The sequence below is a fragment of the Papio anubis genome, chromosome 1 (assembly GCF_008728515.1).
Source record: "Papio anubis isolate 15944 chromosome 1, Panubis1.0, whole genome shotgun sequence".
Classification (NCBI taxonomy): Eukaryota; Metazoa; Chordata; class Mammalia; order Primates; family Cercopithecidae; genus Papio; species Papio anubis.
The window spans coordinates 131,738,990-131,753,604 of NC_044976.1; the positions used below are offsets into that span (position 1 = coordinate 131,738,990).

The 14,615-nt window shown below is 42.1% G+C and overlaps 2 protein-coding genes across 2 annotated transcripts in view; one reads left to right on the forward strand and one right to left on the reverse strand.

Moving 5' to 3' along the window:
• The first annotated feature begins 5,249 nt into the window (after positions 1 to 5,249).
• Positions 5,250 to 11,477, forward strand: CFAP126 (cilia and flagella associated protein 126). Its single transcript, XM_003892971.5, has 5 exons — positions 5,250 to 8,359; positions 9,706 to 9,768; positions 9,930 to 10,010; positions 10,504 to 10,680; positions 11,055 to 11,477. Exons 1-5 carry the CDS (start codon positions 8,333 to 8,335, stop codon positions 11,238 to 11,240), a joined length of 534 nt encoding a protein of 177 aa, XP_003893020.1. The 5' UTR covers positions 5,250 to 8,332; the 3' UTR covers positions 11,241 to 11,477.
• Positions 11,478 to 12,996: 1,519 nt separating this feature from the next.
• The window catches only part of SDHC (succinate dehydrogenase complex subunit C), a 2,654-nt gene continuing 1,035 nt past the window's right edge, over positions 12,997 to 14,615 (reverse strand). The window contains exon 2 of the mRNA XM_031666678.1: positions 12,997 to 13,929. Coding sequence (XP_031522538.1) covers positions 13,642 to 13,929 — 288 coding nt within the window. The 3' untranslated portion in view covers positions 12,997 to 13,641. The remainder of the gene's footprint in view (positions 13,930 to 14,615) is intronic.

Genomic DNA, 14,615 nt, shown 5'->3' on the forward strand with positions numbered 1-14,615 from the left:
GAGGGAGACTTAATCTCAAGAAAGAAAACAATATTATCTGTGTCAAGTTGAGAGAAAGTACAGGTATTGTTTATATAGCTTTTCTACTATAGCCAAGGGTCTCTTCTTTAAAAAACTTTTTGTTTTAAAAATGAAGAGAATTTATGTATTTATTTTAGAATTTTTTTTAAATTTAATTTTGTTTTATAACTATGTAAAATACATGGGTTTCAAAATAAAAGCTATAAAACCAGGCATATTTAAATAAGTTTATCATCTATCCCCACACCTTCCATATTACCCCTTCTCTCTCCCTAAAGGTAATCACTTGATTTTTAGTAGTGATGAGGTCTCATTTATGTTGCCCAGCTGGCCTAGAAGTTCTGGCCTCAAGTGATCCTCCTGAAGTGCTGGGATTACAGGCATGAGCACCACAGCTGGCTGTTGGTATTTCCTTCTCTGTGAAATGTTTGTTTAATCTGTAGCTCAGCTTCCTTTTTCTTTTTCTTTTATATATGTGTATATATATATATATATATTTTTTTTTTTTTTTTTTTTGAGATGGTCTTGCTGTCGCCCGCCTGGAGTGCAGTGGCTCGATCTCGGCTCACTGCAACCTTCGCCTCCTGGGTTCAAGTGATTCTCCTGCCTCAGCCTCCCGAGTAGCTGGGATTACAGGCGTGCGCCACTATGCCCAGCTAATTTTTTGTATTTTTAGTAGAGACGAGGTTTCTCCATGTTGGTCAGGCTGGTCTCAAACTCCTGACTTCATGTGATCCATCTGCCTTGGCTTCCCAAAGTGCTGGGATTACAGGTGTGAGCCACCATGCCTGGCCCCTTTTTCTTTTTGTAATGAAAAACAAACAAAAGGCCGGGCGCGGTGGCTCAAGCCTGTAATCCCAGCACTTTGGGAGGCCGAGACGGGTGGATCACGAGGTCAGGAGATCGAGACCATCCTGGCTAACACAGTGAAACCCCGTCTCTACTAAAAAATACAAAAAAAAACTTAGCCGGGCGAGGTGGCAGGCGCCTGTAGTCCCAGCTACTCGGGAGGCTGAGGCAGGAGAATGGCGTGAACCCGGGAGGCGGAGCTTGCAGTGAGCTGAGATCCGGCCACTGCACTCCAGCCTGGGTGACAGAGCGAGACTCCGTCTCAAAAAAAAAAAAAAAAAAAAAAAGAAAAACAAAACAAACAAAAAAGCACACTAGGCCAGGCCCAGCATTTTGGGAGGCCGAGGCAGGCGGATCACGAGGTTAAGAGATGGAGACCATCCTGGCCTACCTGGTGAAACCCCGTCTCTACTAAAAATACAAAAATTAGCTGGGCGTGGTGGTGCGCATCTGTAGTCCCAGCTGCTTGCATTGTCAGAAAAGCAAACAAACAAAAAAATCCCTGCAATTTATTTTGCATTTCCCCTTTGACCCAGGAGTGGTTTAACACGTTCTGAAATTTCCTTTAGGGGAAATGTATGGGAGAGTGAGTGTGAGTGTGTGCAAATATAATTCCCTTTGGAAGAGGCCTTTTGGTTTTATTGTTTGATTTGTCTAATTGTATTACATTTTGGCCAGAGAATACTATTTGAATTATTGTTTCTTCACTTTGGATATATTGAGATTTTCTTTGTAGCTTAGGATGTGAATGTGCCACATTTTTGTGAATGCTTTATGCATTTTTTTTCTTTTGGATACGGAGTCTCACTCTGTCGCCCAGGTTGGAGTCCAGTGGCACGATTTCGGCCCACTGCAACCTTTGCCTCCTGGGTTCAAGCAGTTCTGCCTCAGCCTCCTGAGCAGCTGGGATTACAGGCGTCCACCACCATCCTCAGCTAATTTTGTGTATTTTTAGTAGAGATGGAGTTTCACCATGTTGGCCAGGCTGGTCTCGAACTCCTGACCTCATGATCCGCCCGCCTCGGCCTCCCAAAGTGCTGAGATTACAGGCGTGAGCCACCGCACCCAGCCCTTTATGCATTTTTTTTTTAAAAGTTTGTTCTCTATTGTTAAGGTTCAGAGTTCAATATTATTAAATCTACTTAAATAAATAAATCTATTATGTTGTTTAGGTCTTCTGTATCCTAATTTATTGTTCACTTGATCTTTCTTTTTTTTTTTTTTTTTTTTTTTGAGACGGAGTCTCGCGCTGTGTCACCCAGGCTGGAGTGCAGTGGCGCGATCTCGGCTCACTGCAAGCTCCGCCTCCCAGGTTCAGGCCATTCTCCTGCCTCAGCCTCCGAGTAGCTGGGACTACAGGCGCCCGCCACCACGCCCGGCTAGTTTTTTGTATTTTTAGTAGAGACGGGGTTTCACCATGTTAGCCAGGATGGTCTCGATCTCCTGACCTCGTGATCCGCCCGCCTCGGCCTCCCAAAGTGCTGGGATTACAGGCTTGAGCCACCGCGCCCGGCTGTTCACTTGATCTTTCTAGATCTGAGGGATTTGTTAGTCCTCCTATTATAGTGTGCTTCTATTTCTCCTTGTATAAAATGTCATTATCTTTTTTATAAAAATTGTGGCTAAAATTTCTTTCTCTTTTAATGCTTTTTAGTCAGAATTCTACTTTGATGGATAATTACAACTGCAAACCCTGCTTACATTTAGGAATAAATTCTGGTACATCTCTTAGTCATTTATTTAGGCTTCCTGAAACTCTTCTTAGATGCAGTTCTTTTATACAGCACAGTGTTGGATTTTGCTTTGTTAACGTGAAAACTATTTTCTTTCAATAGGTAGGTAAACCCATTCTTTCTTTCTTTAAATCCTTTCTTTCTTTATTTCTTTTTGATACGGAGTCTCGCTCTGTTGCCCAGGCTGGAGTAAAGTGGCATGATCTCGGCTCACTGTAACCTCCACCTCCCGGGTTCAAGTGATTCTCCTGCCTCAGCCTCCCGAGTAGCTGGGACTACAGGCACCTACCACCACGCCCGGCTAATTTTTGTATTTTTAGTAGAGACGAGGTTTCACCATATTAGCCAGGCTGGTCATGAACTCCTGACCTTGTGATCCGCCCGCCTCAGCCTCCCAAAGTGCTGGGATTACAGGAGTGAGCCACCGCGCCCGGCCCCATATCTATTGATATTATCAGTATGTGTGGCCGCAGATATGCCTTACAAATTTTGTTTTATATATGTAAGTCTTTCACCATGTGGTCTATTTCACTTGCTTCCTCCTCCCCTGTCCCGCCATCCCTCCCAGTCTGAAACATGTCTTTGGTGTTTAGGAAGAGTTTGTATTTTTGTTCTAATGGATACCTTTATCCTAATAGTTCTATACAATACATAAGTTCTCTCTTTTTGGCTATTGTTTATATGAGCAACATTGAAATTATCTAGTAATCTGTTACTCTCCTTAGCACCTACCTTGAGGAAAAATCCTTTTACTCCTGGTTAATGTCTGTGTTTGACAGAGAGCTTATTCTATTTCTCACGTACTGTCCCTAATCTACTTTTTTTTTTTTTTTTGAGATGGAGTCTTGCTCTGTCGCCCAGGCTGGAGTGCAGTGGTGAGGTCTTGGCTCACTGCAACCCCTACCTCTGGGGTTCAAGTGATTCTCATGCCTCAGCCTCCCGAGCAGCTGGGACTATAGGCGCCCCCCACCACGCCCGGCTAATTTTTTGTATTTTTAGTAGAGATGGGGTTTCACCGTGTTAGCCAGGATGGTCTCAATCTCCTAACCTTGTGACCCGCACGCCTCCGCCTCCCAAAGTGCTGGGATTACAGGCGTGAGCCACTGCGCCCGGCCTGAAATCTTAAATGGAAGAATTCACATAGGATCAAGCCAGGATTGTACCTTGGATTTTTTTTTTTTTTGAAACGGAGTCTCACTCTGTCGCCAGGCTGGAGCACAGTGGCGCAGTCTCGGTTCACTGCAACCTCCACCTCCCGGGTTCAAGCGATTCTCCTGCCTCTGCCTCCCAAGTAGCTGGAACTACAGGCGCGCGCCACTACGCCCAGTTAATGTTTGTATTTTTAGTAGAGACGGGGGTTTCACCACGTTGGCCAGGATTGTCTCGATCTCTTGACCTCGTGATCCTCCTGTCTCAGCCTCCCAAAGTGCTGGAATTACAGGCGAGAGTCACCGCGCCTGGCCCCTTTTTTTTTTTTTTTTTTTTTTTGAGATGGAGTCTAACTGTCGCCCGGAATGGGGTGCAGTGGCAGGATCTCGGCTCATTGCAAACTCCACCTCCCGGGTTCAAGCGATTCCCTTGCCTCAGCCTCCCCAGTAGCTGGGACTACAGGCAAGTGTCACCATGCCCCGCTAATTTTTGTATTTTTAGTAGAAACGGGGTTTCGCCGTGTTGGTCAGGCTGGTCTCAAACTTCTTACCTCAACTGATCTGCCTGCCTCAGCCTCCGAAAGTGCTAGGATTACACGCGTGAGCCACTGTGCCCAGAGTGTACCTTGGATTTTAAATATCAGAGAGACAAATAATCTAAAACAATCACCTTTCTCTCTAGAGCAATGGGTTAGAGGATCCAGAAACAGACACAAATATGTTAGGGAATACATTAAAAGTGGCATTTTAAATCAGTAGGGGAAAAGAAAACTTATTAATAAATGATGCCAAGGCAACTAGTTAAGGCAACTGAAGCATAACCTTGTGCACATTCACTAAAATTACAGAAGGAACAAAAATTTAAATCTAAAAACTGAAGCGAGGGGTTATTTTTAAAATATTGGAATTTACAAAAAGCCATTCAAAGCATAAGATCCAGAGCATAGAAAAAATGAGTAATACATCTGACTACTACATAAGTACTAAAAACATGTCCATGGCAAAAAAACAAAACAAAAACACACAACCCACAGAAAAAAAAACAAAAACAAAACAGAAAAACCACCAACAAAACGAAAGTAAGTGACAAACTGGAGGGAATGTTTGCAACATATTTGACAAAGGACTAATTTCCTTAATATATGGAGTTCAAACAGATTAATGAACATGATTAACAGGCTGGGTGCAGTGGCTCAAGCCTGTAATCCCAGCATTTTGGGAAGCTGAGGTGGGCAGATGGCTTGAGCCCAGAAGTTCAAGACCAGCTTGGGCAACATGGCAAAATCCCTTCTACAAAAAAATGTTAAAATCAGCTGGGTGTGGTGGTGCGTCCCTGTAGTTCCAGTTATTTGGGAGGCTGAGGTGGGAAGATTGCTTGGACGTGAGAGGCAGAAGTTACAGTGAACCAAGATGACGCCACTGCACTCCAGCCTGGGTGACAGAGGGAGGCCTGGTTTCAAATAAAAAGAAAAAAAAGTCAACAGCCCAATAGTAAGTGGCAAAAAACATTAAAGGCCATTATCGGGAAAAAAAAGTAAAAAGGGTTTATACACACATAAAAACACCCTAATTAAAGAAATGCAAATTTAAAACAATGATATACCATGTTGAGTGGGTGTGGTGGTTGGTGCCTGTAATCTCAACACTTTGGGAGGTCAAAGGAGAAGAATCACTGAGGCCATGAGTTCAAGAGAAGACGAACAACATAGTAAGACCCTATCTCTTAATTTTTTTTTTTTTTATAATTAGCTGTGCATGGTAGCTCATGCCTATACTCCCAGCTACTTGGGAGGCTGAGGTGGGAGGATTGCTTGAGCTCAGGATATTGATGGCACCACTGCACTCCAGAGCTTAGGTGACAGGGAGACCCTGTCTCAAAACAAAAACAAAAAATAAAATTATACACCTTGTTTAACCTAGAGCTTAACAAGCAATATGATGTAATGGTTAAAACTGCTGGCTCTAGAGTCAGAATACTTGGGATTAAATCCTGGCTCTACTTCTCACTGTGTATTCTCCAGTTTCCTTGGTTGGGTTGAGAACTAAATGAGAAAATGTAATAAAGCAATTAGAACTGTTCCTGGCATGTACATAGTAACTGCTCAGTTAACATTAGTTCTACTAGTTCAATCAATTAGTTCTATTAGTTCAATTCTATTGGTTCAATTAAAATTAGTTTAGACTGAAAAAAAAAAAACAGAAAAAACAATAATGTTGTTGAAAAGAAAGGAGAGAACTAGGCACTCACACGCCATCATACACCACTGGTAGAAGTACAAACTGGTGCAATGTATTTCAATGGTAATTTGACATTATCTACTTATTTTAAACGCACAAACCCGTTTGACTTTGCAATGTACTTTTAAAAATTTATCCTACAGATCACATATGTACATAAAAATACATACATAAATGTTCATAAAGATACACAGGGAATTTTCATTACAGCAATGTCTTTAATAGCAAAAGACTATAAATAACCTAAATGGTCATCCATATGGGTCTGAATAAACTATCGTGCATCCCAAAATGGAATACTATATTATGATAAAAACATAATCCCCAAGATAGTCAAAAAAGCAAATCAAAAAGCAATGTGGACAGCTCTCTCATTAGTGCTTGTATGCATAGGATATTTCTGGAAGGAGACACAAGAAATGAATAACAGTAGTTGCCCTGAGGAGCAAGACTGAGAGTTGAAATCAAATGGAGATTTGCTTTTCACTGACCATCCTGTAAACATGAAACTTTTTTCCACGTACATTACTTTTGCAGTTGAACAAAAACTAGTTAACTTTTAAAAATGAGTATAGTCATCATTTATCATTACATCCCTATCAGAAAAGCAGAAGGAGGCATACCAACTGAAAATTCTAAGAGAAATAATGCTAGCCTATCACTGCAGCTTAAAGGGCCAAAATGGATGTTCTAAAGCAAAGATAGTCTTTGGTCCTTAAAGAACTCTTCTGTCTTCCACTCCTCTAGACAGTGATAAGAACCACAGGGACTAAGCACATGAGTTATCTTTCGAGATCTCACATTATCCAGGTATTAACTCCAGAGTCTCTAAAACAAGAGCTGTTCTTCCCTCCATCTGCAGAAGCATAAGAGTGCACTTATACTTGGTGTGTTGGTTTAAGATGAGGATTTTGGGGGAAGAATGAAGAGAAGGGACTGATGGACCCATTTTGTGTTTTTTTTTTTGTTTTTTTTTTTTGAGATGGAGTCTCGCACTGTCACCCAGGCTGGAGTGCAGTGGCGCGATCTCTGTTCATTGCAACCTCCGCCTCCTGGGTTCAAGCAATTCTCCTGCCTCAGCCTCCCAAGTAGCTGGGATTAGAGGTATGTGCCACCGTACCTGCCTAATTTTTGTATTTTTAGTAGAGACAGGGTTTCTCCATGTTGGCCAGGCTGGCCTCGAACTCCTGATCTAGTGATCCACCTGCCTTGGCCTCCCAAAGTGCTGGGATTGTAGGCATGAGCCACCATGTCCGGCCTGGATCTACTGTATAATGCTCTCCTGGTCCTAATGATATCTTTGGGCAACTTATTTCTTTGTTTTTCCCTTTCATCTTGACACCTTATATATAAATTCACTTTACAATTCACAAAGCACAGTTCTGCTTACTCATTAATTCTCCTAGCCACCTCGTAGACTGGTATTACAATACCATTTTAGATGAGTTTCAGAGGGGTTTCCTTGTCCCACAAATATTAGGCTCATGTCCTGGCACCCCCCGTTGAAGTCTCCAAACCTGATGCTTTCTACTCTGTGACTTTCTCTCTTCATTCCTGCTCAATCTCCCTGCACCAGCACCCGATTCCATTTTATTCCAGTCAACACAAAACACCTGTGTTCTTATGTGCTGTGATTCTAAGACAGTGACAGAGGAAATTATTTAAGGACCAAGGACAGGATATGTTTTTCCTTCTGGGGACAGATTTGAGCTAGTTGCTTTTTAAATATTGTTCCTTTGTTATTCTGCCTGATAAAGTAGAGGGCCTTATAAACAGGATCTCACCAGTATTGAATACCTACTATGCTATGATGTTGTCAAGACACTTTATTCATTTTATCTCACTTACCCTGTAAAAGCAGGCTCTATAATCTCCACAATACAAATGAGTTGATAGAAATTTAGTGAAGACAAGTCAGTTGTTTACTGTCATATAGCTCGTATGTTCCCATGTTGAATAAGGATTCAAACTCCAGTATCTGGCTCTGCATCCTGTGGTACATTACACCATGTTGTCCAACAAACATAGCTCTCAGGGTTACATCGTTTGTTAAAGTGGTTAAAAACCCCAATCAAAGGCCACGTGGAAGTTCTTAAGCAGGGGTAGGTCATGCCAGAAAAAGAGTAGCTACTATTCAGCTAATTTTCTCATATTTACCCAGTCTTTCCCGTCTCTAAAATAAAAATGAATCTAAGTTCCAGAGAAAACAAATGGGGGCAGTGTGAACCAAGGAAATGAATAATAATAAGCAGAAGGGAAAGGCAGCCTCTGCTGATTGGGAGGTAGTCCCAGGAGGTCGGCCTTCTGCAGTTGCCAAGCAACGAGTGTAAACAGCACAAGATCATGGCCACTAACTACAGTGCCAACCAGGTAAGTTCCCATTCTCCATTTCTTTAAAGTTTACTTTTGTTTTCAGATTCTATCTTTGGACTGTCCCCTCTCATAGGATTCTGATCTTTGAACAGATAGCTGAGAGTGGAGTGAGAAAATATTTTACCTCCTCAGGGATAGAGCCCAGGGGCGATCCAAAGGTATCTCTGGGTTAAATTTGTAGGGTGTAAACCAGAAGTTGGCAATTTTTTTTTTCTGTAAAAGGGCAGAGCGTAAAAATTTTAGGCTTAGGCCAAGTGGCAAAGTCAAAAATATTCTATAGCTACTTACATAATTAAAGAAAAACATTTTTCCATAAAATTTTTGACAAATTCAAAATATAACTGAGTACAATTTTTTGTACTACTAATGAAAATAATGGAATTTTGGGGGTTGAGAAAACATTTCACTTAACTGGGATTCAAAGTTAGTGTTCCATTTTACTGAATCAATTGTAAATGTTCATCTATAAAAATCGTCCTTACTCTCAGGCCATCCCCAAACAGGCAGCAATATGGATATGGCCCATAGGCCACAGTTCACCAACTCCTGATCTAGACCAGTGCTGCCCAACAAAAAGAGTGCGAGCCACAAATGTAATTTTAAATTTTCTAGTAGCTACATGAAAAGCTTAAAACATAAAATTTAAATATATTGAATTTAACCCGATAAATCCAAATATTATTTCAACATTTAATCAGTATTTTAAAAATTATAATCAGACATTTTACATTTTTTTTTGTACTAAATCTTCAAAACCTGCTGGATGTTGTAGCTTGCGTCCATAATCCCAACACTTTGGGAGACTGAGGCAGAAGGATTGCTTGAGGCCAGAAGTTTGAGACCACCCTGGGCAATATGGTGAAACCTCATCTCTACAAGTAAATTAAAAAATTAGCTGGGCATGGTGACATGCACCTGTAGTCCCAGCTACTTGTGAGTCTGAGGGAGGAGGATCGCTTGAACCCAGGTGTCCAAGGCTGCAGTGAGCTAGGGTCGTGCCACTGACGCCAACCCAGGTGGCAGACCAAGATCCTGTCTCAAAAAAAAAGAAAAGAAAAAGAAAGAAAAAGACAAAACTTCAAAATTCAGCATATTTCATACTTATAAAGCACCTCAATTTGAACTAGTCATATTTCAGGTGTTCAACAGCTCTATGTGGCTACTGGCTCCATGCTGAACAGCACACATCTAGACCAAACAGATTACACCCTTGTCATAGTGACTTAAAGCCTACATGGTTGGTCAGGCCTTTGGTCTTCAAATCTAAAGAATTGTGCCTAGTCATCATTTCCTGGGTTTGGGGCCTTGAAGTCTCACAGGGATACTTATCTTTCTCTCCACAGTATGAAAAGGCTTTCTCATCCAAGTATCTGCAGAACTGGTCTCCGGCTAAGCCAACAAAAGAGGTATTCCATGTTCAGTGCACCTACAAGATAGCCTCATGCTCTCCCTGTCAATTAACTCCTTTTAGCCTTCTCTAAACTCCCATATCCTTCTCTGACCAAGCTCCCCAAATACTCCTTTTTTTCCCACTCAGAAACATTTATCTCTCCCACTTGTACCCCAGAGCATCTCTTCTCATGAAGGCTACACTCAAATTATTGCCAATGATCGTGGTCATCTACTGCCTTCTGTGCCCCGTTCCAAGGTGAGATACTATCTTCATTCCTATCAAGAAAGGCAAATAATTGAGGCACAGAACTGGGAGATGTGCAGTCTCTCACAGCCATTATCAGGAAAATTAAAGTTTAATCTAATTCATGTTGTAATGTAAGAGCCCTTGAACTTCTGGCCAGCTTACCCAACAGGATAGAGTTGTGTTTAGCACCTTTCAGAAGTTCTTAAATTGATCAATGATCTGTATAAAAGAAAGCCTTCAGGTGATGACATTTGTGCAGTGGGTACTCCTTTGCCACACTCAGCCTAAGGATGCGGAATTTAAGTTGGCAGAGTAAAGAGGATGAAAAAATTAGGCCTGCAAAGCCTAAATGAGGGAGGGGGATAAGGAAGGGTGGGAAGATTATGCTTTCAGTCTTATTTCATAACCATGCATTCCTAAAGAATGGAAATAAGACTAACAGAGGTCTAAGTCAGTTACCAGGAGTGAGAAGCCCTATTGAGGAATTCCTTTTCATTTTCAGGCAAATCCTTGGGGTTCCTTCATGGGCACCTGGCAAATGCCTCTGAAGATACCCCCTGCTCGGGTGACCCTGACCTCCCGTACAACTGCTGGTGCTGCCTCCCTCACCAAATGGATACAGAAAAATTCTGATTTACTCAAGGCCTCCAATGGGCTGCGTCCTGAAATCTTAGGCAAGGTATCTATTCTTCCCATCTAATCCAAAACTCTGTTGTCTCAATTTCTTTTCAACTTCAAAAAATGTCTGCTGTTATGCCACCACTAACCCAACAGGGGGGACCTCTAACCAATTCGTCTTATCCTGACTAGTCCCTAATCACCTTCTGAGGCCTGAAGGGATGGGCTAAGGACATCTCACCCCCAACAGTAGAAAATGATCTAATCTCAAGGTGGGGGAGGGTGGTTAGAGAAATCAAATTTAACTTTCCTTATTTGAAACTTGATCTACTGCCCATGGTATGGGGAGAAAGGGAGTTAGAATCCTGAGGTGCACTGGGAATGATCCGGGCCCGACCAGAGACATGACTCTCTCTTCCACTCTATCACTGACAGCCCCATGATCCAGACAGTCAGAAGAAACTCAGGAAGAAGTCTATCACAAAGACTGTACAACAAGCACTAAGTCCAACCATAATTCCAAGCTCCCCAGCTGCCAACCTCAATTCCCCAGATGAACTCCGAAGCTCACACCCCTCTGCAGGTCATACTCCAGGTCCCCAAAGCCCAGCCAAATCCTAAGAGCCCACCTGGAAGTCCACGTATGCTAGAACTCTGGGCAGGGCCTAATCTAGCTGAGGTCCAGAAATACAAACCTGGAATTTCATATGGACCAAGTGGCCACATACTGAAAAACCTGTATAGCGACCGAGTGAAATAAACAAGGGCCCCCAGTCAGAACTGTGAAACAGGGAAATTTTGGGGTGGGAGTAAAAACAAATTTGGAAAATAAACTTTTTTTGTTGAATCTTTTACGAATCTGGATTTTCCACTCTTGCTATGGCTGCCTCTTGTAACCCAATTAGGAGAAGGAAGGTGGGGGAAAATAAAGTAGGGAAAAGAACATACAGTGGTTTGGGTGGAACACATTTTTACAAGAATTGAGTCAGTTATACTCCAGAAATGACCAAGAGAAGCTTGGTCTGAATCATGGAAAAAGGGTAGAACCTCAAAGAACCAGTCCCTCAACCCTATCCACTTATTTTTTATCCTGAGCATGCACAACTAACAACTACAAAATCAGAAGTAGAATTGTTGAGTAGAGTATGTATATGTGTGTTTGGAGAAGGTGGGGAAGAAAAGGTAGGGAAAACCAAAGTAGAAGATACTATGCTTTTGTAAGACTTCCTATCTAAGCCCAAGTACAAATATAGTTTGAAAATTGAAGATATTAAAGTGATTGGAAGACAGACAAAGAAAGATGGTAAGTAGAAATTTAAGGCAGAATAACAAACATGACGCTGTCACACCCTCCACCCACCCACTACCATGCTTCAATCACCCAAATGGTAGGAAACCACCAAAAAATTCAACTGCCCTACCCATTTTCCAGCCTGTAACATCTGTTTATCATTGACCCCATTTTACATTTTCCTGGCACTGGCTGTTAAATTCAATGCCCTTGCCAAACCTTTCCCCATACCAATGACAAAGTGTTCTCTCATGATCACTTGTCCCTCATTCCAAGGACAAAGTAGAGAACAGCTGGTTTAAAATGGAGGAAAGGTACAAGGACTTCCCAGGACCCCTCTAGTAAAAAGGGAAAAGCAATCATTACTTAAAGCCAAATACTATTTGGGACCCTGAATGAAGACTGTTAAAAGAGCAGGTCCCCACCTTAACTATGGTCTTCCTATCCAATTGACACCAGCTAGTTACCATTTCCCCTCTTCGACCCATGGCTTTAACTGGCTGGCCAGCAACTCAAAGTGACAGACGAGATAGGTCTCTTATTCCAGAGTTCCCAAAAACTATCAAAACAGCATGCCTGGTAAAGCCTGGCCTATCTGCATTTTTAAAAGCATCAAGTTTTCTCATTAAATTATACATTTTTGCCAGGTTTTCAACAATCCCTTCTTTTTTAAAAAATCTCTATTCTTCATCTACCCTAAGCCTATAACTTCAGGTCATCATCCCTTAGCTGTCACCAACACTGGTCCTCTGTGCCCCTCACTGAATCATAATTTGCTGAACTGTCCCATGAAGCTTATAATCAGTCCTTAATGGGATTTTGGTGCCTATAACCCAAAAGCACTCTACATGCATCACTTCTTTTCTTTTCCTCCTTCCTTCTCTGAGGCTTCTCTGTGATATTTAAATATCTGGCTAAGTTCTATCTGATTCCCTGAAAACTCCTCCAATGATGAGATGTAGGAAAACTGTTTCCCTCCTGGGAAAGGTCAGATTGCAGGGAGAGGGAGGATGTAAATGCCTGAGACCCGAGGGAAGAGGAGGAAATTGGTTCCTTCCCAACAGCCATTTTCTTGGTTTCTCTAGATTTCAAGGAGAGTCAAAGATAAAATGAGTATTTTAATTCAGTTTCAGAAAAAAAGGGTACATGACTTTGATGAGAAAGCATAAAACTAAGAGGCTTTTCTGGAAATCCAAGAAAAAGAAAAAGAAATAACCATTAATATGTTCAATAATTTTCTGCATCTTCTTGTGTCAAAAGCTATATATTTTCTCCTCAAAAGCAGCTGCTCCAAGAACTAACTAGCCCTCTTTATCTCCCTCTAACTGGGACAGACTAATTCCCCTCCACCCCCACCTCTCTTCTTTCAATAACACTGCGTAGGTGTTAATGGCCTGGGCTCTCACCAATGAACAGAATTGTCCTTTAAGCCAGCAACCCACAGGCAGTGGCACCCAAAGCCTCACCCCCAGTCCCCAGGGCAGAAGCCACAGAGCTGGCATTGTTTCCACTGTCTCAGGAAGAAGGAGCCAAAAGCTGACCCTCAGCACAAATCAAAGCCCAATATGCAGACAGAATAACTGCTTCTAGAGTTGGCAAGCTGTGGGCAAAAAAGGGGAGTTTTTGCAGCCACCCCATCTTTAGAAACAAGGGGAAAACTAGACCCTTTTCCACTATTATGGTCTACAAGGTACTCTACTGCTCCAACGGGATCTGAAAGTACAAAAGGACCTAAACAAATAAGAACTTTTCCCAGGCTGGAGATAAGAATGAAAAACAGAAAGATGGATGAATGTAATAAGGTGTAGGAAGATGATGCTGGGAACCTCCGTTCTTCACATGGCTGCCAGCCCCATAGAGGACAACACAGTAAGAACCAGGACAGCCACTCCAGACTGGTATAGCTGGGGAATCTTCAGGCCTTTTCCTAGGTCCCACATCTGTGGACAAAGCAAAAAAGAAAAAAGGAATTTCAGTAAACAGGACATTAACAGTTTCTGTCTCAGAAAGTAATTCCACCTAAAGGAATGGACACCTTCTCTCAGCATGATTCTAGAGAAAAGCGCTTCTACCCTTATGCCCCATCTTTACCCTTCTCAAAACCCACAGTATGGAACCTATTTTCCACTTATTCCAATGACAGAAAATCAGGTTCTATTGTGTGGTGATGGTAGGAGTAATGTTCAATGTTCTCTAGAATGCCACAGGCCCCATACCGTATACAAAAGCTTCCAGAATGAATAGATACAACTTTTCCTCAGGACCACACATCTAGATTAATGTTTCTCAAAGTGTATTCTTCCGAACACTTGTTCCTCAGAATGTTGAAAGCCATTATATGGGCCAAAAAAAAGTTCTGTGGTCATACAAATTTCATAAACATTTAACTGCAAGGCTTTCTAAACAGTTGTTTTTGTTTGTTTGTTTGTTTGTTTGAGACGGACTCTCGCTCTGTCGCCCAGGCTGGAGTGCAGTGATGCGATCTCGGCTCACTGCAAGCTCCGCCTCCTGGGTTTCCGCCATTCTCCCACCTCAGCCTCCTGAGTAGCTGGGACTACAGGCGCCTGCCACCACGCCCAGCTAATTTTGTTTTTGTATTTTATTAATTTATTTATTTATTTATTTATTTGAGATGGAGTCTTGCTCTGTCGCCCAGGCTGGAGTGCAGTGGCAAGATCTCGGCTCACTGCAAGCTCCACCTCCCA